This window comes from Pongo pygmaeus, chromosome 11, assembly GCF_028885625.2.
Source record: "Pongo pygmaeus isolate AG05252 chromosome 11, NHGRI_mPonPyg2-v2.0_pri, whole genome shotgun sequence".
Taxonomy (NCBI): Eukaryota; Metazoa; Chordata; class Mammalia; order Primates; family Hominidae; genus Pongo; species Pongo pygmaeus.
The window spans coordinates 81,769,274-81,796,643 of NC_072384.2; the positions used below are offsets into that span (position 1 = coordinate 81,769,274).

Genomic DNA, 27,370 nt, shown 5'->3' on the forward strand with positions numbered 1-27,370 from the left:
AAAAAGTATTATAGAACCTTTAAAAACTAGCACTATCTTGGGAGGCTGAGGTGGGCAGATTTCCTGGGCTCAGGAGTTCGAGACCAGCCTGCAACACAGTGAAACCTTGTTTCTACTAAAATGCAAAAAACTAGCCAGGCACGGCAGCATGAGCCTGTAGTCCTAGCTACTCGGGAGGTTGAGGCAGGATAATTGCTTGAACCTGGGAGGCAGAGGTTGCAGTGAGCCGAGATCACGCCACTGCACTCCAACCTGGGCAACAGAGCAAGAATCTGTCTCAAAAAACAAGCAAACAAACAACAAACAAACAAACAAAAATACTAGCAATATCGTGGATAGTAGAAATCCATTAAATTAAAAAAGTAATATATTCTTCTATATGTGTTTATGTAACAAGAATTATCTGGCATAAGATTCACCTGATAATGATGATTATATTTGGATAGTAATATTGAGTGGCTTTCTTCACTATAGTGGACTGTTTTGCTTGAATTTTAAGAAGTGGACATTATTTTTATGTGAAGAAAAAAGTCGTTAAGTTGCTAAACATTCGGATAAAAATGTTTGGAGGCAAAAATAAAGTAAAAAAATTTAAATCATTTACTTAGCTTAGTTATAGCCTGGCGAATTTGTATTTATGACTTAGGATATCATCATTTCTTCAAACACATTTTTTAAAAGAATTCAACAATATGTTAAAGGAGAAATCAAAAGCCTTGCTGTAATTACTTAGGCATGATTTGTATTACAATAGCCTCATTTCTTATTTTCTTATCAAATATCATTTTAGTCCCATTGCAATATAAACACTGATACAGCTCTTTGACCACACACATTGTTTTCCCATGATCAACAGCTGGTGAAATGTTTTACTAGAAACTTCACAATTTATAAATTCTATGATTTATGGTTTATATATTCTACTATGAGTAATTCTACTACTTAACCAAACCTACCTAGAAGATTTTGTTAAAAGAAAAAAAGATTGATATTCACTTAGGAAGCATGTATGTATGATAAAGAAATTGTACCATATCTTATTTTTTCCACATTCCAGATCATAGCCCAATCTTAAACTTGGGAGATTGTTGGAGAGAGTTAGAAATTTTGGTGCCCTTTCCTGGGGAAGTCCCGTGGGTATCAGTTTAAAGTTTAGTATTTATTTTTGCATTGGTAGAAGGTAACTTGTTCTTTCTTAAACATTTAAATTTGTGGTTACAGTGATGTAATACACCAACAAATCATAGCAGATAAACATGGAAACTGGCCTTCTGAAATGTTCATAGTTCAGCCAAAACTCAAGGGGGCCATCCCTTTCAACTGAGCTAACCCAATCTAAAGAAGAGTTAACATATTGGTTTCATCAGAACTGAACATCAACTATTGCATTTGTTTCTAGACATGGTCAACTTTTTCACCTCTTTCAAACCTTGCTTTAATGTCAGTCTCTCAATGAGACCTACCCTGACTACCATATTTAATTTGCAAACCCATTACTCTGCTCTACTGATTCGTTTTTCCATAATACTTATTACCATCCAACATACCATATAATTAACTTATTTATTGCGTTTATTGTTTATGTCTCCATTACTAAGGGGAAAAGATCTTTGTCAGGTTTTTGTTCACTGGTATATTCCAGGAGCCTAGAGCGCTTTCTGATACATAGTGGGCCCCACCACATACTTATTTTTGATGAATTTATTTCCATTATGTTCAGTGTCTCCATTCCTGCTGAAAGGCAGTATAGTTAGCAGTGTGGGCTCAAAGTTAGACTGCTTGGGTTCAGGTTCTAGTTCCACTACTTACTAGCTGTGTGAGCTGCCCTGGATTATACAATTCCAGAGCTTCAATTTTCTCATCTATAAAAATGTTAATAATTCCACTACCTATTATGAGGATTAGCATAGCATGACAGGATGAATAATACCCAACATACTAAGTGCTCGATAAATATTAATGCTTTCTCCTTAAGTTAGCAATATATCCAAGTCTCTTATTTTAAAAACAAAACTTCTCTTGAGCTCTCTAGGCATTACCTCATCTTCTGCCCTTCAGAGACAAACTGCTTGAGAGAGTTGTTGCAAATTCTTTATCTGTTATTTCTTTTTAGCCTGTTGCAGTCTGACTTTACCCCCAAATTCACTCCACTACAATTGCTTTGTTAAAAGTTAGTATTAATAATTATCCAATAATTGCCAAATCCAGTAATCATTTTTAAAGTCCTTGATCCCTCTCTACTACTTAACATTGTTAGCTATGTTAACTTTCTTGCAATTCTTTTCTTCCTAGATTTATGTGATGTCCTCCTTTCCTTGCCACATCTTGCTATGCTCCTAAGTTTCCTACCACACAAACACTGATCTTTCTAGAGCTTGTAATACCTATTCTCCTCATGACACCTATACTTACTCTCTTAATTTTATTTACTCTCATAGTCTAAAACTGTCAGTCATATACGGATAACTTTCAAATCAGTGTCTTGAGCCAAAAATATTGCCTGATCTTTAGATGTCCATGTTTAAAAATCAGCTGGATGTTTAACTCTGGGTGTCCCAGAGGCATATCAACTTAACATGTCTAAAAGTGAATTTATGACTTCGTTTAACTTTCCAAACTTGCTACCTGTTATGTATTCTTTATTTTATTTTTTATTTTATTTTATTTATTTTATTTTATTTCATTATTATTACACTTTAAGTTTTAGGGTACATGTGCACACTGTGCAGGTTAGTTTCATATGTATACATGTGCCATGCTGGTGCGCTGCACCCATTAACTTATCATTTAGCATTAGGTATATCTCCTAATGCTATCCCTCCCCCCTCCCCCACCCCACAACAGTCCCCAGAGTGTGATGTTCCCCTTCCTGTGTCCATGTGTTCTCATTGTTCAATTCCCACCTATGAGTGAGAACATGCGGTGTTTGGTTTTTTGTCCTTGCGATAGTTTACTGAGAATGATGATTTCCAATTTCATCCATGGCCTTACAAAGGACATGAACTCATCATTTTTTATGGCTGCATAATATTCCATGGTGTATATGTGCCACATTTTCTTAATCCAGTCTATCTTTGTTGGACATTTGGGTTGGTTCCAAGTCTTTGCTATTGTGAATAGTGCCACAATAAACATACATGTGCATGTGTCTTTATAGCAGCATGATTTTTAGTCCTTTGGGTATATACCCAGTAATGGGATGGCTGGGTCAAATGGTATTTCTAGTTCTAGATCCCTGAGGAATCACCACACTGACTTCCACGATGGTTGAACTAGTTTACAGTCCCACCAACTGTGTCAAAGTGTTCCTATTTCTCCACATCCTCTCCAGCACCTGTTGTTTCCTGACTTTTTAATGATTGCCATTCTAACTGGTGTGAGATGGTATCTCATTGTGGTTTTGATTTGTATTTCTCTGATGGCCAGTGATGGTGAGCATTTCTTCATGTGTTTTTTGGCTGCATAAATGTCTTCTTTTGAGAAGTGTCTGTTCATGTCCTTTGCCCACTTTTTGATGGGGTTGTTTGTTTTTTTCTTGTAAATTTGTTTGAGTTCATTGTAGATTCTGGATATTAGCCCTTTGTCAGATGAGTAATTTGCGAAAATTTTCTTCCATTTTGTAGGTTGCCTGTTCACTCTGATGGTAGTTTCTTTTGCTGTGCAGAAGCTCTTGAGTTTAATTAGATCCCATTTCTCAATTTTGGCTTTTGTTGCCATTGCTTTTGGTGTTTTAGATATGAAGTCCTTCCCCATGCCTATGTCCTGAATGGTAATGCCTAGGTTTTCTCCTAGGGTTTTTATGGTTTTAGGTCTAACGTTTAAGTCTTTAATCCATCTTGAATTAATTTTTGTATAAGGTGTAAGGAAGGGATCCAGTTTCAGCTTTCTACATATGGCTAGCCAGTTTTCCCAGCACCATTTATTAAATAGGGAATCCTTTCCCCATTTCTTGTTTTTGTCAGGTTTGTCAAAGATCAGATAGTTGTAGATATGTGGCATTATTTCTGAGGGCTCTGTTCTGTTCCATTGATCTATATCTCTGTTTTGGTACCAGTACCATGCTGTTTTGGTTACTGTAGCCTTGTAGTACAGTTTGAAGTCAGGTAGCGTGATGCCTCCAGCTTTGTTCTTTTGGCTTAGGATTGACTTGGCGATACGGGCTCTTTTTTGGTTGCATATGAACTTTAAAGTAGTTTTTTCCAATTCTGTGAAGAAAGCCATTGGTAGCTTGATGGAGATGGCGTTGAATCTATAAATTACCTTGGGCAGTATGGCCATTTTCATGATATTGATTCTTCCTACCCATGAGCATGGAATGTTCTTCCATTTGTTTGTATCCTCTTTTATTTCACTGAGCAGTGGTTTGTAGTTCTCCTTGAAGAGGTCCTTCATGTCCCTTATAAGTTGTATTCCTAGGTATTTTATTCTCTTTGAAGCAATTGTGAATGGGAGTTCACTCATGATTTGGCTCTCTGTTTGTCTGTTATTGGTGTATAAGAATGCTTGTGATTTTTGTATATTGATTTTGTATCCTGAGACTTTGCTGAAGTTGCTTATCAGCTTAAGGAGATTTTGGGCTGAGACAGTGGGGTTTTCTAGATATACAATCGTGTCATCTGCAAACAGGGATAATTTGGCTTCCTCTTTTCCTAATTGAATACCCTTTATTTCCTTCTCCTGCCCAATTTCCCTGGCCAGAACTTCCAACATTATGTTGAATAGGAGTGGTGAGAGAGGGCATCCCTGTCTTGTGCCAGTTTTCAAAGGGAATGCTTCCAGTTTTTGCCCATTTGGTAAGATATTGGCTGTGGGTTTGTCATAGATAGCTCTTATTATTTTGAGATATGTCCCATCAATACCTAATTTATTGAGAGTTTTTAGCACGAAGGGTTGTTGAATTTTGTCAAAGGCCTTTTCTGCATCTATTGAGATAATCATGTGGTTTTTGTCTTTGGTTCTGTTTATATGCTGGATTACATTTATTGATTTGTGTATGTTGAACCAGCCTTGCATCCCAGGGATGAAGCCCACTTGATCATGGTGGATAAGCTTTTTGATGTGCTGCTGGATTTGTTTTGCCAGTATTTTATTGAGGATTTTTGCATCAATGTTCATTAAGGATATTGGTCTAAAATTCTCTTTTTTGGTTGTGTCTCTGCCCAGCTTTGGTATCAGGATGATGCTGGCCTCATAAAATGAGTTAGGGAGGATTCCCTCTTTTTCTATTGATGGAATAGTTTCAGAAGGAATGGTACCAGCTCCTCCTTGTACCTCTGGTAGAATTCGGCTGTGAATCCATCTGGTCCTGGACTCTTTTTGGTTGGTAAGCTATTGATTATTGCCACAATTTCAGAGCCTGTTATTGGTCTATTCAGAGATTCAACTTCTTCCTGGTGTAGTCTCGGGAGTGTTTATGTGTCGAGGAATTTATCCATTTCTTCTAGATTTTCTAGTTTATTTGCGTAGAGGTGTTTGTAGTATTCTCTGATGGTAGTTTGTATTTCTGTGGGATCGGTGGTGATATCCCCTTTATTGTTTTTTATTGCGTCTATTTGATTCTTCTCTTTTTTCTTCTTTATTAGTCTTGCTAGCGGTCTATCAATTTTGTTGATCCTTTCAAAAAACCAGCTCCTGGATTCATTAATTTTTTGAAGGGTTTTTTTGTGTCTCTATTTCCTTCAGTTCTGCTCTGATTTTAGTTATTTCTTGCCTTCTGCTAGCTTTTGAATGTGTTTGCTCTTGCTTTTCTAGTTCTTTTAATTGTGATGTTAGGGTGCCAATTTTGGATCTTTCCTGCTTTCTCTTGTGGGTATTTAGTGCTATAAATTTCCCTCTACACACTGCTTTGAATGTGTCCCAGAGATTCTGGTATGTTGTTTCTTTGTTCTCATTGGTTTCAAAGAACATCTTTATTTCTGCCTTCATTTCATTATGTACCCAGTAGTCATTCAGCAGCAGGTTGTCCAGTTTCCATGTAGTTGAGCAGTTTTGAGTGAGTTTCTTAATCCTGAGTTCTAGTTTGATTGCACTGTGGTCTGAGAGACAGTTTGTTATAATTTCTTTTCTTTTACATTTGCTGAGGAGAGCTTTACTTCCAACTATGTGGTCAATTTTGGAATACGTGTGGTGTGGTGCTGAAAAAAATGTATATTCTCTTGATTTGGGGTGGAGAGTTCTGTAGATGTCTATTAGGTCTGCTTGGTGCAGAGCTGAGTTCAATTCCTGGGTATCCTTGTTAACTTTCTGTCTCGTTGATCTGTCTAATGTTGACAGTGGGGTGTTAAAGTTTCCCATTATTATTGTGTGGGAGTCTAAGTCTCTTTGTAGGTCACTCAGGACTTGCTTTATGAATCTGGGTGCTCCTGTATTGGGTGCATACATATTTAGGATAGTTAGCTCTTCTTGTTGAATTAATCACTTTACCATTATGTAATGGCCTTGTCTCTTTTGATCTTTGTTGGTTTAAAGTCTGTTTTATCAGAGACTAGGATTGCAACCCCTGCCTTTTTTTGTTTTCCATTTGCTTGGTAGATCTTCCTCCATCCTTTTATTTTGAGCCTATGTGTGTCTCTGCACATGAGATGGGTTTCCTGAATACAGCACACTGATGGATCTTGACTCTTTATCCAATTTGCCAGTCTGTGTCTTTTAATTGGAGCATTTAGTCCATTTACATTTAAAGTTAATATTGTTATGTGTGAGTTTGATCCTTTCATTATGATGTTAGCTGGTTATTTTGCTTGTTAGTTGATGCAGTTTCTTCCTAGCCTGGATGGTCTTTACAATTTGGCATGATTTTGCAGTGGCTGGTACTGGTTGTTCCTTTCCATGTTTAGTGCTTCCTTCAGGAGCTCTTTTAGGGCAGGCCTGGTGGTGACAAAGTCTCTCAGCATTTGCTTGTCTGTAAAATATTTTATTTCTCCTTCACTTATGAAACTTAGTTTGGCTGGATATGAAATTCTGGGTTGAAAATTCTTTTCTCTAAGAATGTTGAATATTGGCCCCCACTCTCTTCTGGCTTGTAGAGTTTCTGCCGAAAGATCCACTGTTACTCTGATGGGCTTCCCTTTGTGGGTAACCCAACCTTTCTCTCTGGCTGCCCTTAATATTTTTTCCTTCATTTCAACTTTGGTGAATCTGACAATTATGTGTCTTGGAGTTGCTCTTCTCAGGGAGGATCTTTGTGGCATTCTCTGTATTTCCTGAATCTGAATGTTGACCTGCCTTGCTAGATTGGAGAAGTTCTCCTGGATAATATCCTGCAGAGTGTTTTCCAAGTTGGTTCCATTCTCCCTGTCACTTTCAGGTACACCAATCAGACGTAGATTTGGTCTTTTCACATAGTCCCATATTTCTTGGAGGCTTTGCTTGTTTCTTTTTATTCTTTTTTCTCTAAGCTTCCCTTCTCACTTCATTTCATTCATTTCATCTTCCATCACTGATACCCTTTCTTCCAGTTGATCGCATCGGCTCCTGAGACTTCTGCATTCTTCACGTAGTTCTCGAGCCTTGGCTTTCAGCTCCATCAGCTCCTTTAAGCACTTCTCTGTATTGGTTATTCTAGTTATATATTCATCTAAATTTTTTTCGAAGTTTTTGACTTCTTTGCCTTTGGTTTGAATTTCCTCCTGTAGCTCGGAGTAGTTTGATCATCTGAAGTCTTCTTCTCTCAACTTGTCAAAGTCATTCTCCATTCAGCTTTGTTCCGTTGCTGGTGAGGAACTGCATTCCTTTGGAGGAGGAGAGGCACTGTGCTTTTTAGAGTTTCCAGTTTTTCTGCTCTGTTTTTTCCCCATCTTTGTGGTTTTATCTACTTTTGGTCTTTGATGATGGTGATGTACAGATGGGTTTTTGGTGTGGACGTCCTTTCTGTTTGTTGGTTTTCCTTCTAACAGACAGGACCCTCAGCTGCAGGTCTGTTGGAGTTTGCTAGAAGTCCACTCCAGACCCTGTTTGCCTGGGTAACAGCAGTGGTGGCTGCAGAACAGCGGATTTTCGTGAACCGCGAATGCTGCTGTCTGATCGTTCCTCTGGAAGCTTTGTCTCAGAGGAGTACCCAGCTGTGTGAGGTGTCAGTCTGCCCCTACTAGGGGGTGCCTCCCAGTTAGGCTGCTCGGGGGTCAGGGGTCAGGGACCCACTTGAGGAGGCCATCTGCCCTTTCTCAGATCTCCAGCTGTGAGATCTGAGAGAATCACTCTGAGAGCTGGGAGAACCACTGCTCTCTTCAAAGCTGTCAGACAGGGACATTTAAGTCTGTAGAGGTTACTGCTGTCTTTTTGTTTGTCTGTGCCCTGCCCCCAGAGGTGGAGCCTACAGAGGCAGGCAGGCCTCCTTGAGCTGTGGTGGGCTCCACCCAGTTTGAGCTTCCAGGCTGCTTTGTTTACCTAAGCAAGCCTGGGCAATGGCAGGCGCCCCTCCCCCAGCCTCACTGCCGCCTTGCAGTTTGATCTCAGACTGCTGTGCTAGCAATCAGTGAGACTCCGTGGGCGTAGGACCCTCCAAGCCAGTGCAGGATATAATCTCCTGGTGCGCCATTTTTTAAGCCCGTCGGAAAAGCGCAGTATTAGGGTGGGAGTGACCCGATTTTCCAGGTGCCGTCAGTCACCCCTTTCTTTGACTAAGAAAAGGAACTCCCTGACCCCTTGCGCTTCCTGAGTGAGGCAATGCCTCACCCTGCTTCGGCTCGCGCATGGTGCGCTGCACCCACTGTCCCACTCCCACTGTCTGGCACTCCCTAGTGAGATGAACCCAGTACCTCAGATAGAAATGCAGAAATCACCCATCTTCTGCGTCGCTCACGCTGGGAGCTGTAGACCGGAGCTGTTCCTGTTCGGCCATCTTGGCTCTGTTATGTATTCTTTAACAACCAACTAATCTTCAATTTTTGCCCATTTTGTCTCTTAAAATATTTCTCAAATGTGGCCCACATCTCCCTTACGACCACTGCTTAATTCAGGTCCTTATCATCTCCATTCTTTTATGATAACCTTGTCTCACTCTTTGTGCCAACTTTGCTGTTACCCTTCTCTTTTCCAACAGTCACATTCTTAAAATACAAATCTGACCACATTAGTCCTCTATTTATGAAGCCCTTCAAAAATTTTCTAAGAAGTGCAGAAAAAGGTCCAAGCTCATTTGTGTGATATTAAAGACCTGCTACAATATTTCCTACTTACCTTTTCAGTCTCATCCTTACTATAAATCGCTTTGAACTGCTTCTAGGTACCAGGATGCAGAAAAGTTTTAGAAATGTATCATTGTATTCATGATATTCTCTGTTCCTGCAAAACTCTTCTGATATTTCAGTGGCTAATTCCTCCTTTGTCAAGATTCAGGTTTAGAATCAAGAAGGCTTTTTAACTCCAGGCTATAATGTGTGTCTTCTAGAATGTTCTAGAACACGTAGTGTTTTTTGACCCCATAAGCACACCATAATACATTTATTTATTAGTTTATTCAATCAATGAAATATTTTTGAGTGCCTACTATATCTAGGAAACTGCCCTATTCAGAATAGAGGCAAAATCATTTTCTTATACATTGTGCTATTTAGGACAGGAAGACAAAGTTAAATAAATCACTACACAAATGTTTAATTTATGATAATCGTGATAAATGCTATCAAGTTGGATTAAAAGGTGGCATCAGAGTATATAACAAGACAGATGTAGCTTAGTCTAGGTGGTCGAAGAGGGCTTAGTCATGGAATTAATATTTTCAGTGCAAAATAGGGAAGAGGTAGAATGTATATTTTTTAATTAGAAGGAAAAATATGTTCAAAAGCCCTGAGGTGGGAAGAAGAATAACGTGTTTGAGGAACAAAAAGAAGGTCATTGAGACTGGAGAGCAGAGAGGTGGCAGAAAAAGCAGCATGACATGACACATTGATCTTTTTATATTAAAACTGTTTCTCCACAAATAGACTATAAACTTTTAAGGGCAGGACTGGTTTGACTGATGTTTTAATTACTCATACCTATTCGAATTAATTCTGGTCAATTTAAGTAGAAGGCTTAAATTGGAAGGATGTAAGTCAGAAATGTGCGAATGTCAATAAGTGGGCAGGCCACAAGTAGATCCAGGTATCTAAAAGGCAGTCTCATCAAACTTATCCAAAGAGGAAAAATGTAACTCCTCAAAAGTTATTAGTTGCTGTTGGAAAGAAAATAGGAGGGTAGGCCACCAAAATCAGCAAATGTTCACATCATTTATCATGGTCCTAGGCACATATTAGGAATACAATGAAGGTTTTGTGGATTGAACTGTACTCCCGTGCCTCCTTACACACCTTTAATGCACGTTTAATGCACTACATTGTGATTATTTTGGGTCTGTCTCTTTTTGAAAGAAAGGACTGTGTCTGATTGCACTTTTTATTCCCAATACCTAGTCCAGTGCCTGGCACCTCCTTGTTGCTCAATAAATGCTTTGTGAGGGAATGGGAAGTGACTATATGTCCATGTGCACATCTGTTAAATAGTTCTGTAGTCTGACTGTGAATCTGGGCTCTTCATCGCCACATCACCTTGCTTCCTCCCATCCCCATCATTGAATAGAGTGCCCAATTCACAGTGAAAGTTTATAGCATGAATGAATGGCAAAAATGGTTGTTATTATACAAAGTTGGTTTTACATTTAAATGCCTAAGTAAAATATTTTTTCACAATATTTCATCAGCTTTTAGTAACTATTTAATTCTCAATTTTTCAACTGTAAGCCTCTAACGAATCATGTAAGTGCCTTACTTAAAAGAAATTGCCATGAGGAATTATGTATAATTTGTTTCTTCATAGAAAAGGATTTGGCATTTGATATAGTTTGGCTCTGTGTCCCCACCCAAGTCTCATGTTAAGTTGTGATCCAGAGTGTTTGAGGTGAGGCCTGTTGGGAGGTGATTGAATCATGGGGGAGGTTCTAATGTTTTAGCACCATCCCTCAAGTGCTGTCTCATGATAAAGTTCTCATGAGACCTGGTTGTTTGAAAGTGTGTAGCACTTCCCCCTTCACTCTCTCTCTCTCATGCTGGCCAAGTGAAGATGCACTTGCTTCCCCTTTGCCTTCTGCCATGATTGTAAGTTTCCCGAGGCCTCCTTAGCCATGCCTCCTGTGCAGCCTATGGAACTGTGAATCAATTAAACCTCTCTTCTTTATAAATTACCCAGTATCAGGTAGTGCTTTATAGCAGTGTGAGAACAGACTAATACAGTATTCTTGCTACCAACTCTAAATACCCTAAGGGGAAAAAGCTTAATTGTTTCTGACTAATCCTAGAATGGTTATACTATAAAGACTCATGCTATGCATGCTATACTCCCTCATTTCATTGTGCGTTTATACACACACACACACACACACACACAATTTGCTTTTTCACATACAGGGATTGTGACTGAGCAGCAGAAGAGAAAACGGGCTCTCCAAAACAACTCCTTTCAACAAAGTGAGTTAGAAGGCTGAAACTACAAATTCAACCTGAATTTGATTTCAATTTATTTGGTAACACAAAAGGCCCTTTTCCTTCTTACAATCTCTGTAACTCTATTTAGATAGTCTCTCCTCTTGAGGACTCAATTGGTCTGCTTTGAACTGGTTTCAAATCCTGATTTCTCCATTAATTACGTGACTTGCTTCTTGTATTGCCTGTAAATGGAGGCTGATAATAACCACTCAATAGTTTTGTTGAGATTAAATAGAATATAACATGTTAAAATGCTTAGCACAGTCCTGATACAAACTAAGTACTTATTAAATAGTAGTTACTGGATTATTACTATTATTATTTGCTGCTTATTTCATGTATATAACTAAAATGCACAGACATTTTTAAACATGAAATTACTACACAGGTATACTAATACTTAATTCTGTTTTTCTGCATAAATATAATTTTTAGTATTTAGATAGTTAAAATAACTAAAACATTTATCTAGGTGATCTCTAAGGTATCTCTGCATTCTACTATCAACATTTCATAATTCTAAATTTATTGAGAATAGAAACAATGTTATTCTTATAACTTAACCTGATATATACATTCTCTCTGTCTCTCTCTCTCTGTGTATATATATATACACACACACACATTACTTTTAATATGTGTATATATATATATATATATATATATATATATATAAATAAAACGTAATGGAAAATACCACAATTACTTTTGCACCAACCTAGTATGTGTGTGTATGTGTATGTATAATACCTGTACTATTAAATGACACATTTGTAAGTTGTAAGTTGCATTTTCAAGGTGAACTCACTAGAAGCCTGGATTTTTATCCTACCCTTCTGTTATATTAGCATGTTTCAATAAAGATAAGACCTTAGATGTTCAGTTTTTGGAAACAACACAAAGGTAAAAAAAGGAACACATAACAACATGTGAATTTCAAAGAGAGAGTGGGTTTGTAGGAATTGTATTAGAGAGGCTAAATACCAGAACAGATTGAGGCTTGAAAATAACATACCATTAAACATATACATAAAATAGCTTTTAGATTCTCTAGGAGCAAAAGGAAGGGCATTCCCAGTTGCTTTGTTACAATGCCAAAATATTAGATTAAAAACAAAAACAAACAAAAAAGGCAGAGGTCGTTGACTCATATTTCTTTCACAGTTTTCTACAAGAAAAATTCTCCTCCAAGTGAGGATGAAATATAAATATTGTTAAAGAAGACTTGAATCTAAGTTCAGTAATAAAATAAGAGAGCTTGTTATTTAGCTTTCTAGGCTCGGGAAGCACTTTGGGAGGCCAAGGCCAGAGGATCACGAGCTCAAAAGATTGAGGCCATCCTGACCAACATGGTGAAACCCCATCTCTACTAAAAATACAAAAATTAGCTGGGTGTGGTGGTGCATGCCTGTAGTTCCAGCTACTTGGGAGGCTGAGGCAGGAGAATCGCTTGAACCTGGGAGGCAGAAGTTGCAGTGAGCTGAGATCACGCCACTGCACTCCAGCCTGGTGACAGAGCAAGACTCCATCTCAAAAAAAAAAAAAAAAGTGTAACATCAAGCAATTAAAGAATAGCAATTATAATCAACAAGCTATTGATGGCAACCTATAAACGTACAGGTGAAATAAATGAGCTGCAAGTAATCATGACGTTTATGAACAAGAAAACATCAGAGTTTAGAAACTATGAACTGTTAATTTCACCTGAATTTGAAGCAAAATCTATTACAGACATCTCAGTAACCTAAAATGTCATTTCCTAGAAACAAGAGTAGGCTCATTAAAAGCAAATCACTTCCTCACAACTTTATTTCTACACTTTTATTAGATTATTCTATTAATTGATCAAAGTCATGCTGAAACCACATATATATCAGTAAGATATTTGGAAAATATCTCGTGATATCTCTATATTTACTGTGGAGAATAATTAGGTTATAATATTAATATATTCAGGCAATTTATATGTATTTTATTTTATATATATATAGAATATATATATATATTTGAGATAAGGTCTCACTCTGTCGCCCAGGCTGGAGTGCAGTGGCCTGATCATGGCTCACTGCAGCCTCCACTTCCTAGGCTCAATCCATCCTTCTACCTCAGTGTCCCGAGTAGCTGGGACTACAGACACACACTACCATGACCAGCTAATGTTTTGTGGTTTTTGTAGATATGAGGTTTTACCATGTTGGCCAGGCTGGTCTTGAACTTCTGAGCTCAAGCAATCTGCCTGCCTCGGCCTCCCAAAGTGCTGAGATTATAGGCACGAGCCACTGCACCCAGCCTTATTCATAATTTTTAAACTAACTATACCTATAGATTAGTGGATACATGGGCACCTGGAGTAAACTATCTTAGTGGTTTTCTTCTTCTGTCTCAATATTTGCATCCTTATATTTGTTTGATATTTTTTATTGACGACTTTAAGTGAAGTCTTGTTAATGCCCCCAAACTGAAAAGATGTATGTAGGCATTGAATGGCAGGATCAAAGCTGAAGAGACCCTGACAAGCCATTTAGATAGGTTGAAACCCTTCAAGATTAGCTCTATCAGGGAAGAATGTAAGATCCTGTTTTTAACTAGTTAAAGTCGACTGCATACAGAAGAAAGGAAAAGGGTTTTTGTGAATCAAATCCATGGATTTAAAAAGGCAATAGGCTGTGTGTGCCTAATGTGTTTGGCAGCTGATACAGTCCTTCATGACATTAAGAGAGCTATGACACACCCTCATCAGGAATGTAGTGCTCAGTTCTAAGGATCAGCTTTTAAGAGTCATCAACTGCCACAAGTAACAAGGATGTGGGCAGAAGCTCCAGGCAGGTAGATTTTAGCTTAGAATAGAAAATAATTTTCTAATTGTTATTTAATTTCATTTTTTTATAAGAGATTGTTTCAAAAGTCCTTAATTCACTCCCTTTTATTTACACTGTGTAAGCTGTTATTGAAAGTCTGTTAAGACACACAGAAAGGATCCTTGCTTTGAGTACAAGTTTGGAGTAGATGTTCTTTATGTTCTTCCACACAATTCTAAACTTGTATACTCTTTATTTGTCCATAATATTGCAACATTCACTTTTCAATTTATGTAAGTATTGATCTCCTTTTCTATTGTTGCTATTAAGCAGAATAAATATTTCCACTAGGATGAGAAATATGAACTTGTTACTGGCCTATTTTGAATTCCTTTCCTATGTTGTCATCTTCGATTGTTCCATATAATTTTGATTGAAAGTGTCATAGAGGTAATCTGCCAATGGTACTGCTCAAACCAGCTTCCTGTTAGAGATGTCTCATTTTGTAGCTTTTGGAGTATAAGTGGGTTTTGGGTTGTTGTTGTTGTTGTTGTTGTTTGTTTTTTGAGGCAGATCTCACTCTGTCTCCTGGGCTAGAATGCAGTGGTATGATCACGGCTCACTGCAGCCTCGACCTCCCCGACTCAGGTAATTCTCTAACCTCAGCCTCCTAAGTAGCTGGGACTATAGGTGTGTGCCATGATGCCCAGCTAATTTTTTGTGTATTTGTAGAGCTAAGATCTCATTATTTTGCCCAGGCTGGTCTTGAACTCCCAGGCTTAAGTGATCCTCCCACCTTGGCCTCCCAAAACACTGAGATTACAGGTGTGAGCCACCACTCCTGGCACAAGGGGTTTTTGGTTACGTAGACGAATTGTGTAGTCTGAGATTTTAGTGCATTTGACATCAGAGTAGTGTACATTGTAACCAATACGTAGTTTTTAATCCCTCACCCCCCTCATGCTATCCCAATTCTGAGTCTCCAAAGTCCATTATTTCACTCTGTATGCCTTTGTGTACCCATGGCTTATCACCAATTATCAGTGAGAAAGTACAATATTTGTTTTATTCATTCCTGAGTTACTTCATTCAGAATAATGGCCTCTAGTTCCATCCAAGTTGCTGCAAAAGACATTATTTCATTCTTTTTACAGCTGAGTAGTATTCCATGGTGTATATATACCACATTTTCTTCATCCACTCATTAGTTGACGGGCACTTAGGTTGGTACCATATCTTTGCAATTGTGAATTTTGCAACAATAAACATATGCATGTGGGTGCTTTTTGATATATTCACTTCTTTTCCTTTGGGTAGATACGCAGTAGTGAGATTGCTAGATCAAATAATAAATCTACTTTTAGTCCTTTGAGAATACTCTATACTGTTTTCCATAAAGGTTGCACTAGTTTACATCCCCACCAGCAGTTTTTAAGCGTTCCCTTCTCACCACATCCATACCAACATTTATTGTTTTTTGACTTTTTAATAGTGGTCATTCTTGCAGGAGTAAGGTGTATCTCATTGTGGTTTTAATTTGCATTTCCCTGATGATTAGTGATATTGAGCATTTTCTTCATATATTTATTGGCCATCTTTATATCTTCTTTTGAGAGCTGCCTATTCATGTCATTTGCCCACTTTTTAATGGGATTATCTTTTTTTTCTTGCTGATTTGTTTGAGTTCCTTGTAGTTTCTGAATATTGGTCCTTTCTTGGATGCATAGTTTGCAAATATTTTCTCCCATTTCATGGGTTTTCTGTTTATTCCAATGATTATTTATTTTGCCATGTACAAGATTTTTGGTTTAAATAAATCCCTTTTATATATTTTTGTTTTTGTTACATTTGCTTTTGAGGTCTTAGTCATTAATTCTTTGCCTAGGCCAATGTCTTACAGAGTTTTTCCTAGGTTATCTTCTAGAATTTGTACGGCTTCAGGTCTTAGATTTAAGACTCTGATCCATCTTGACTTGATTTTTATATATGGTGAGAGGTAGGGACCCAGTTTTCTCTACATGTGGCTTGCCAGTTTTCCTAGCACCATTTATTGAATAGGGTGTCTTGTCCCTAGTTTACGTTTTTGTATGCTTTGTCAAAGATTATTTGGTTGTAAGTAACTGGCTTTATTTCTGGGTTCTCTATTCTGTTCCATTGGTCTAGGTGTCTACTTTTATACCAGTACCATGTTGTTTTGGTAACTATAGCCTTGTAGAATAATTTTAATTCCTGTAATGCGATACGTCCAGATTTGTTCATTTTGTGTAGGATTGCTTTGGCTCTTCAGGCTCCTTTTTGGTTCCATATGAATTTTAGGGTTGTTGTTTTCTAATTCTGTGAAAAATGATGTTGACATTTTTATAGGAATTGCATTGGATGTGTTTTAATCTAAGTTTCTTCACAATTTTAAAAAATGGAATATGTCATCGACATTAGATATGAACTTCTTATGAAGCACTTCTCTTACTAAAAATTGTTCCAGGCCTGGTGCGGTAGCTCACGCCTGTAATCCCAGCATTTTGGGAGGCCAAGGCAGGTGGATCACCTGAGGTCAGGAGTTTGAGACCAGCCTGGCCAACATGGTAAAATTCTGTCTCTACTAAAAATACGAAAATTAGCCAGGTGTGGCAGCTGCTGCCTGTAATCCCAGCTACTTGGGAGGCTGAGGCAGGAGAATTGCTGGAACCCAGGAGGCAGAGGTTGCAGTGAACTGAAGTCATGCCATTGACTCCAGTCCAGGATGACAACAGCGAGACTCTGTCTCAAAAAAAAAAAAAAATTGTCCCAAATGTAGCCACTTTTGGTATATAAACTGTATGAGCTAAGAAAATGCAATCAAAAAAGGTTAAAAATAAGAAAAGAAAAACAAAAAAATTATCATAGTAGACCAAAGGGGTCATATAACATACGTCCATATGTTCTTTCATGTGTTAATATAGTTGCCCTTTACCCAGCAACAAAATGTTATCATGTTTGCTTCCTTCTCCAAATTGATAACCTCTGTTTATTCTACTTTTGGCAGCTTTATAGTGCTTAAAGTTTAATTTATAATGTATTTATCTACATTCCTTTGATCTAATATGTGGTTATTTCATACATGTGTTTGTATCCCATTTTTCCAACTATTTTTTGAACTTCTGGTAATCTGGGTCAGTCATACTTTTTCCTTTTCTGTGTATGTAACTCCTTCTCTTCCACTTATCTGTCAGTATATGTTGTGTTTAACACATCTTACTCATGCTGAATTGTGATAATTGAATTATGTAGTTGTATTCACTGAAGAAGATTTTCTGGAACAGAATAGAAAGTATGACTCCTTTTTTTACTCTACTTATTTGGTAAAATTTCAATTAACATTAAAGAAGAATAAATACTTCTTGATCTTTGTTCAATGAAGTTCAAGGATGTGTTATTTCATGTCACAGATAAATATGAAAAATGAGTGACTTGAAGTCTCTGGAATGCAGGCACTGGAAAAGGATTTGGATGGAAGTACTTTATCTGGGATGGAATTCCAGAAAGCAAGAATAAGTGAGAGAAGGAGTAAATAAAAGACTCATTATCAAGGTCATTGCTGTGAAATGAAGGCTTGACTATGTTGGGACCTCCTAAGATGCATCTAGCCTACCTTGCTGGGGCTGCCCACCTGAAAACAGGAGGCTGAAGTTTTCACTCACTGGCTTCAGTCCTCTAGTGGTTGTGAACTGTCCCTCAAGAGCATTAACTTCACCTGTACTTGATTCTTCTAGGGTCAGCGAATGCCCTAGGGAGAGAGAGGAAAGATGCACATGGCATGAGGTCGAGGTGGAATGAAGTAAACAAGAACATATTCATCCTCTGCTACAATAGCAGAATTGTAATGCCTTATACCTTGGTCTGGAATGTTGTGTTCAGTTCGATGCACCAGCTTTTAAGAGGTGGCATCAAGTGATGAGACAAACAGGAAAACGTGGTACTGAAACCAAGTCACATTAAAAGGTACCAGGGAAGCTGGAGGTATTAGCTTTAAGAGAAGAACAGAAAATGAGATAGGTTCAGTCAACTAGAGATGATTGTGAGCCTTTCTGGACGCAGGGCATCTGAAATATCTGCTACAATAAGCATCCTTAAAAAACTTGAACAACAATATTTGTTTAAAAACTTTCTCCTTAACCTTAAAAAATATGTAAGCAACTGCAAACAATGAGCCACCAGAAAATTTTTTAAAAATTGACTATTAAAACATAATGGCCAAACATTAGAAAAGCAAAAGAGCACACAACTCAGCATTTTTGCTAGTTCAGTACCACAGAGTTATATTTAGATGAATGTAAAATGCATTTGGTCAACCACTTCGTATTCAAATTCATGTGTGTGGAAGTAAATTTGATCCATCTGTTTCTGAATTGTTTTCTTAAACCACCAAAATTTTATTTTACAAGAACAGATTTCCAAAGAGTCTTGTGATACCCTCAACTTCCTGCCAAACCTCCTCAAAAGGTCTGAAATATGGTTATTATATACTGAACTCAAAATACTTATTTAAAAACTTTAATAAGCAAAATAACAAACAAAAGGACATCTGATTTATCTGCCATAATGTTATTTATGTTGAAATCGAGCATAGAACATGAAAAAAATAGGAGAAAGCTCTATAAAGTATCTATTTTTTTTTTTACCACATATATGCCCAGACATGGTATGACACAAATAATCTATGTAAACAGCACGCCACGTGTAAGCAGTTTACACATGTGCCACCCATGTAAATGTGGAGTAACTGATCCAGGACAACTTCATGCCTACCCTGAAGAATACGCTGACGTTAAGTTGTGTAGGTTACCATGAGGTTTCCCCTGGAATCCTTGGTTTCTCTTGTGTCTTTTTACAGGCCTCTTCCCTGCAGTCTATTCCTTATTTGTTGCTATTACTCAGAGTTGCTACCTTGGCCCTCTGCTTCTCTAGTTCTCCACCCTCTTCCTGGGCATTGTCGTCCTCTCTCATGGCTTTATTGACCACCTAGGTGCTGAAGACTCCTAAATCTGTGTCTTCAGCTCTGCTTTCACTACTGACAGTGACTATATCTGAATTCCACCCACTTGGATAATCAATAACTACCACAATACGAACAATCCCATGAACTCAAAATCTAAGCCAGAAACTGCATGTAATGTTTGACTCACTTTTCCTGTCACCTGTTCCCCCACCCTCACCCATGTCGAGTCAGTGTGCAAGTCGAGTCCATTCTCTCTCTTAAGCATCTCTCGCACCTGGTCCAACCTTCATCATCCATCACCTGAATAACTACAATGTCTTCCTAACTGAGCTACCTGTATCCAGGATGGACTCCTCCAATTCATTCTCCACATAACTGTCAGAATGATCTTTCCACGAAAGAAATCTGGTCATGCCTCTTTCTGCTTAAAACCCTTCATTGGTTTTCCATCACTTTTGGAATAAACTACAAACTTCTTCATACAGTTTCAAATCCCTGAATCATCTAGTCTTACTAAATCTTCAATCCCTTCTCTCTGAACTCAGCCCTGGCATTTTATAGTCCAAATATTTGAGCTTTTTCTAATTTCTAAAAAACGTCATGCTCTCTCACACCTCAGGGACATTCCCACAAGCTGTTTCATCTGATGAAAATCTTTTCTCATCTCCAGTCTTACCCCACCCAACTTCCTTGCCCACTCACCTTTGCTGGCCATCCCAGCAGCAAGCTTATAAAGATTTATTTCCTTTAAGGAAAAAAATGGTAACATAGATGCCCCTGATACATGCTCCTCCCACACTCCGTGCTTCCTCTATTGCAGCCTTTATTTATCATACTGTACTGTGGTTGCTTTTTAATCATCTGTCTTTTTCAATAGAGTTTAAACTCCCCAGGAGGGTTGGACCTCAGTTCCTAAAAGGATGCATAGCACAGAGTATATATGCAATAAATTATTGTTAAAATATTGGGCACATTTTGATCCGTGGTGACAGACAGCCTTATATATAAGACACAGATTATCATAGGCATTAGTCTGCAAACTGCATTTAAATATGTTTTTATTCTATTTTTCTCCTTTATGACCATTATAAGAAAAAAATGGTTAGTTTAAGGCTTATACAAAGATAAAGTTCCTTTTCCTTCATCTTTCTGTCTATCTATAGATATATGTATATTCTGTTTTCCTATCTGAACTTGGTGCCAAACATATTGAGCTGGTATCTTGTTACAGGTCTGTCCTTTCACAGTTCTTCCATATAGCTACTAGAAATAATCACTGCAGTTTAGAACACACTGTGAAACCCTCAAGTAAATTACATTTGAGACAAGAAAACTGAGAAACTGCATGAAGGTTAAGATTTTCGGGATAGGTAAAAATACCAAGAGCTGAAAACAGAATCCAATTACACAGATATTTAATCCTTCAATCTTTAAAACTCAATAAATAAAGCATTGCTTTTATTGAGGCATGTTATTTAGGATGAAAAGTGAATGTTTATTTCAGATGATCAAGTGACAAAAACTAACTTTTATATTTTTCAAGTCGATAAAAAGTTATAGAAAGTGAAATAGGATTTTAAGGGTATTTTTCCATTGACCTCTCTTTCTGTTAGTAACAACAAAAAAAAAAACTTCCATTGATGATAGGATGCCTTCAGTTGATTAAGCCATGAAAAGATTACCACTTTGTTTATAATCATCCGTATGTATTTAATGTGTACAGTAACATCTTGTGATTTTAAGAATAAATTTTCCATCTATAACTAAAAAATAAAAGTTTTCCTCTTGTTATACAGAATTCTAGTTAAAGAGAATGTTGCTTTATTTTATGTTATTTTCATAATGGTTGGTTTACTCATAATAGTGTTACTCGGATACAATTATTTTGAAATTTGCAATGGTTATATCTACACAGTTCAAAATGCAAAAGGGTTTGAAAAAATAAATTATTCATCCATGGAAGATATAAAATAGCATAGCTATAAAATAAGAATATGACATAAATGAGCAATTCTGTGATTTGGCAATTTGATCAAAGCAGAAAAGCTTCAAAATTATCAAATGTCCAATCATATTTGACTTTATAGGAATACACTGAAACCTAATTTTATTTTACCTTTTACTGCATATATATTTAAAATATACAACATGATGTTTTGATATACTTACCTTAATATACATATACATAGTGAAGTGTTTACTACAATCAAGCAAATTAACAAACCAAGTATCTCATATAGTTACTTTTTTCTTTCTCTCCCCTCCTACATTTCTTTCCTTCCTTCCTTCCTTCCTTCCTTCTTCCTTCCTTTCCTCCTTTACTTCATGGTAAGAGTACCTAAAATCTACTCTCTCAGCAAAGTAGCAGTGTGAATACATTATTAACTATAGACCTCCTGTTGTACATTAGTTTTCTAGACTTACTTAACCTATAATGCAACTTTGTACTTTGACCTATATCATCCCATTCCCCCTGCCCTTACCCTGTCCCTAGTAACCACTGTTCCACTCTCTGTGAAACCCAATGTTAAACATAGCTTTGCTTCAGTTTTTCTACATGAATGATAATCCCCAAATTAATCATAGAAATTATTAACTAGCAATTCAAAGGCAAAGTGGCTCACGCCTGTAATCCCAGCACTTTGGGAGGCTGAGGCAGGCAGATCACAAGGTCAAGAGATCGAGACCTTCCTGGCCAACATGGTGAAACCTCGTCTCTACTCAAAAAAAAAAAAAAAAAAAAAAATACTAAAAGTAGCCAACGTGGTGGCATGCGCCTGTGATCCCAGCTACTCGGGAGGCTGAGGCAGGAGAATCACTTGAACCCAGGAGGTGGAGGTTGCAGTGAGCCGAGATTGTGCCACTGCATTCCAGCCTGGCAACAGAGCGAGACTCCATCTCAAGAAAGAAAAAAAAAAAGAAAGAAATACTTTGATAATAATTTTAAGTTGGACAATCATGGCAAGTAATTAAATGTACAATACATAAAGAAATATTTTACAAGTTTACCTTTATATTCCAATATCTTCTCTAGAAATGAAAATCTATTACATGTGCTCTGGCTGACTAATGCAAGTTACAAAGCAGATTTAGTAAGTCACTGTCAATGTTAGCGACCTATGTAAAAAAAAAAGAAAACATTTCTGTGAAGTAAAAAGAGAACTAAATATTTCAAATAGTGGTAAGCAGCTAATTCTATTCCAATTCCAGTGCCTCTCAAAACCATCTTTAAAGTGAATGCTCTCAAAATTTCCTGTCATCATCATTCAAATTGTTAACCTTTGAATAATTTTCTCATGCTCACCTCAATTATTTCCCCTACTTCTACTTGTAAGGAAATTGGTCATAAGACTTTATTTGGGGACTCTGATGGGAATACTTTCGTGATATCTTATGTAGAAAAATGAAATATTAGTGTTTTAAAATGACTAATACCTAAATTATTCAAATCCTATTTAAAGGAATCTATAGATCAAAATGACATAAAAATATATTATTGGGAAAGGATTAAATGCACATTGAATAATTACATCATTAGTTTTCCAACATTGCCTAAAACATCTAATAATTATTTCTAATCTGTGAAAGTTATGTTAAAAGTATGTTTACAATCAGTTCTCTACTCAAAAGAAGATATTTTTTTAAAAAAACTAGAATTACTGGAATAAATATTGCTGTTTAAACTGATGACATCCCCAAAGAAAACCCATCCATTAAGTGAATCAACTTATTTTTCTGGAGCAAACATGGCAAATTCAAACTCCAAGAAGGCAGAAAAAAATGTACCAGTGATTGAAAAATCACAACTGATAAGATGATGCAATAGTTCTTTGGCTCTCATATAAAATGGTTGTGTGGTGGGATAAAATATGTCTTATAAGAGAAACTAAGTTCATAAAAACTGAGAATACTAATGAAAAGCAGACTCTTGAGGTTTCAAATAATCTTCTTTTTCTGCTCTTCTTTTACTGTGCTTGGAAGTGGCAGCAGAAATTATGAAATATAAGCAGAAAGGTAGTTTGGAAGATTTCCAACCTGAATCACAAGACAATTACTAGTTGAGAGTTCTTTTTGAATAAATCAACATAATCCGTCTTGTGTTTTCTTTGTCATTTCCACCACTATTTCCACAGAGAATATCTTATACCAGGTTCTTATTGGCATCCCCTAAAATGGCTCATTTTAGGGGGTTCAGAGAGATAAAAATTTATTAAGTAATGGGTTATGGTCCCACTTTCATCATTTAAAATGGAAAGCTATAAATAATATTGAAAGAAAAATACAGCTGTGTGAATCTTGGCACAACAGAGTAAAACTATTCTTACCATTTTCTTCTTTTCCCCACATTCCCCTTTCCAGTACATATAACTTTATTATTCTGGTGGTTTCAGTTTGGGCCCCAGTTTTGACTAACTCTAAGAACTCAAAGAAAAACACAACTGAAACCACTACCGAGTGGCTTAACGTGAAGCCCTAAATGATAGGCCTTCAACAGAGCCCAGCAAAGGGCTTATAAACAGAGCTCATTTTGGAAAGGAGGAGAGTTTGATAAGTCAGGAAGACAGGCTTCACTGTAGCTGGCTTAGGAGATTTTTCATAGCCCTACTACATTTAGTCTTACTAAAAAGAAATTATAATTCTAATCCTCTGCTATAGGTAAGAAATACATGATAGATTTCTCTGGCATTTTGAACAGATTGATTTTATGCTAGAATGCTAATAACCCAAGGAAATGACAAATATACATGCAAAATGAAATTGAGCTGTGCCTAACAATTTCTTTCATTTCTCTTTGATTTATTTCCATTCAATTCTGAAGGCTCATGGGTCAATGATAGTTTAGAATTAGTAGATCTAAAGCCTTCTATGGAATTTTGTTTTTGTCCCCTCCTTATATTGTTCAACTGTAGATGACCTAGTCAATAGTTGTAATCCAAAGGTCACTGTAAAGAAAGAGATTCTACCTTCAAACATGTTAGATACAGTCTACCGCCCTACCACCCTGAAAGCAACCCATCTCATTTGATCTTGGAAGCTAAGCAGCGTTGGGCCTGGTGAGTAGTTGGATGGGAAACATGTTGGACACAAAAATGGAGAATCTGCTGAAATGTGATAATTGAGATTTCACTGTTGTTTTCAGAGATCTGATGGTAAATTCCTTCGGAGACTGTCAAAGATAGCACCAAAGTCCTTATGATTAAATCTCTGAGGCAGGCCGGGCGTGGAGGCTCATGCCCGTAATCCCAGAACTTTAGGAGGCCGAGGCAGGTGGATCACCTGAGGTCATGAGTTCGACACCAGTCTGGCCAACATGGTGAAACCCCGTCTCTACTAATACAGAAGTGAGCTGGGTGTGGTGGCGGGCGCCTGTAGTCCCAGCTACTCAGGAGGCAGAGGCAGGAGAATCACTTGAGCCTGGGAAGTGGAGGTTGCCATGAGCCAAGATCATGATGCCACCACTGCACTCCAGGCTGGGTAACAGAATAAGACTCCATCTCCAAAAAAAAAAAAAAAAAAAAAAAAAAAAAAAATCTCTCTAGGGCACCTCAAAAAGAGGAACACAAATTGTTTTTCTCTGTTGCTACTTCTCTACAGAATTATTTTTTTCCCACAAAATAGTGCAGGAAAAGATTATAAACAAAAGCTAATGAAAATATACTAAGGTTTTGAATAGTGTCCCAGTTTGCAGCCTTGGCTGAATATAATCCCTTGGCTGCAAACTGGGATACTATTCAACTTATTACACAGAGGGGTGGAACATCAAACTGAGAGATATGCTAAGCATTCTTTCAGGCCCCAAAACATGCAGGGGTTTACCTTTTCCTCTGTGAGGCAGAATAGGAAACTGATCATGTATTCCAATAATAAATTGTGCTAGGAAAGTCCCAATTTTAGTTTTAATACGATTCAGTTTACCTCTGATTTGTATATTTTCTAGGCCTTTCAACTAATGGTCTGTGGTCTTTGTATTTTTTAAATTTACGTTCTGTTTCCAAGAGATTTCCATATTATTTATTCACTTACCCAGTATAGCTTCAGAAACTCTCAAATGTCTTAAGGCAGAGACAAATTGCATGTTTTAATTCCCTGAAGTCTTCAATTTCATCACTCTAGTATTACACAATTGCCAAAATATCTTGTGGATTTTCTGTTCTCCTGTAGTGGGGCTCTGCCAGAGGCCAAATTTGAATAGTGAGCCTCTAGCTCTGAATGTCTCTGCTCTCTGTAGTTTTCTTTGCTTTGTCAGGTCTTGCTGTCTTTTATAATTTATCCTATTTTTATAGTTCTGTTAAGCAATATCATTGGCCTGCTGTAAACCGATCCATACTACTTCAAGCAAAACTTCCAAATTTAATATCAAGGCAAGTTTTTTGTTTGTTTACTTTCCTAGTTTTATATAGATTATCCCCTATAGTTTCTACTCAGTTTTCTAGTAACTATTCTCCTCTCACAGCCAGGCTGTCAGTGGCTGTGTCTCTGATGCTAATGCTTGATTTCATAGAAGTTTATCTTCACCATCTGTTTATACCACCTTGCTATCTTGCACTGTTCTTTAAAAAGCCTAATTTTGGTCTTTAGGACTAAATTATCTCTCAGAACTCCACTCCATCTGCTGACTTTATTTCAGTTTGGATACAAAAGTGCTGCCTCTGCAGCCCACTCTCCACCCTCCAAGCCTCTGCTTGTATATTCTGTTCATGTGTTAATTCTGAACAGCATATCAGGACTACCTGCTCAGATGCCAGCCTTACCTGGATCTCTGATCCTAGTGTCACACTCTAGCAATAAGTCATCCACTGATTTCACAGCCTTGCCTATTTATTTGATTCTTCCAGATCCTAGCCAAATTAAACACTAATCTTACCTCAGTCATATCTGTTCACCTGTCATCCACAAGCCAATACTTAAACTTTGGCAAAAAGCAGAGTATAAAACACATGCAAAACTGACAGGAAATTTCAAAAGAAAAACATTTTAATATAGAAGATTTTTCAACTTCATTTATTAATCTCAGTGTACTCTGCATACATTTCCTAGAGTATGAGTCTCAGAACACATTGTACTACAATTTCATCCAGATTTTTATTACAGCAGTCAACATTTTCTCTTGAGTAACTTTAAAAAGAGAATCAAACACATCCTGCCTTCAGACAAAAACAAAACGACAGCAGCAGCTGAGCCTCTCATGATCCAGTGAGATACACAGGCTGGATGCCTTACCTGAATACTTTGAATTTCATGGAGGAAATTGATGGAGAAAGGTGCGGTATTTGTTTTAAGCACTAACTCAACAGAAGAGTAAAAGAAGTGGGGAAAGAATATATGCATGATTGAGACTTTTATTCTGCAATCTTATTAGTGTTTTTTGTGCAAAATATGTTCTTAGTGCCTCCTGAAAGATAGAAGAAAAACTTAAATGCTAACCAGTGTTTAAAGTCTGTGGAATTGTAGCGATCACTCTCTTGTTACACATTAAAGGAGGTGGAGAGGTAAAGAATCAGCCTCCAGTAATGCTTACCATGACAGATGTAATACTGTAGTTTAATGAATGACTTTTCCAGTACAGGCCTGTACAGGGAGAAGTGATAATATTCATAAGGCTTAGCCATGGTTTTTTCTGTTGGCTAAATATTACCACCACATCAGTTACAGTATTTTCATTGATAGACATTTAAAAAAGAGAGTCACGAAATAACTTTATCACCATACTTCATAAACTTACATGGCCTCTATTTTTCAGTTTAAACTTCAGTGTGAAAAGATGTGGAATTTTCACAGCTGTGCTAGGTGAGTCCCACTGCCTTAGAAAACAATTAGACAACACTTCCTAATCATAAATTTTACTCACACATTAGAGTGAATTGTGATATTGACATAATGACCTCTCTATATTTATTCCCACTCTTTAAATACAGTTAAACCATTTGTTTTTTGATATTAAAGTATATATGAGATGTTTTAGGTTTAGTGGAGATTGAGAGTTAATATTTTACAATACCCTGTTTTAAATTGTGATAATACTGGTGCACATCTGTAATCCCAGCTACTCAGGAGGCTGAGGCGGGAGAATTGCTTGAACCAGGAGGCGGAGGATGCAGTGAGCCGCTGAGATCACGCCGTTGCACTCCAGCCTGGGC

The 27,370-nt window shown here is 37.3% G+C and overlaps 1 protein-coding gene across 3 annotated transcripts in view; it reads left to right on the forward strand.

Annotated features, from left to right (window-relative positions):
• The window catches only part of PPP1R1C (protein phosphatase 1 regulatory inhibitor subunit 1C), a 151,914-nt gene that overhangs the window by 39,349 nt on the left and 85,195 nt on the right, over positions 1 to 27,370 (forward strand). The window contains exons 1-2 of one of the 3 annotated variants that reach the window (XM_054479005.2): positions 26,319 to 26,494; positions 26,974 to 27,020. The exons of the other annotated variants lie outside the window; for them this stretch is intronic. Coding sequence (XP_054334980.1) covers positions 26,445 to 26,494; positions 26,974 to 27,020 — 97 coding nt within the window. The 5' untranslated portion in view covers positions 26,319 to 26,444. Of the gene's footprint in view, positions 1 to 26,318; positions 26,495 to 26,973; positions 27,021 to 27,370 lie in introns of those variants that run through there. 3 annotated transcript variants of the gene reach the window in all.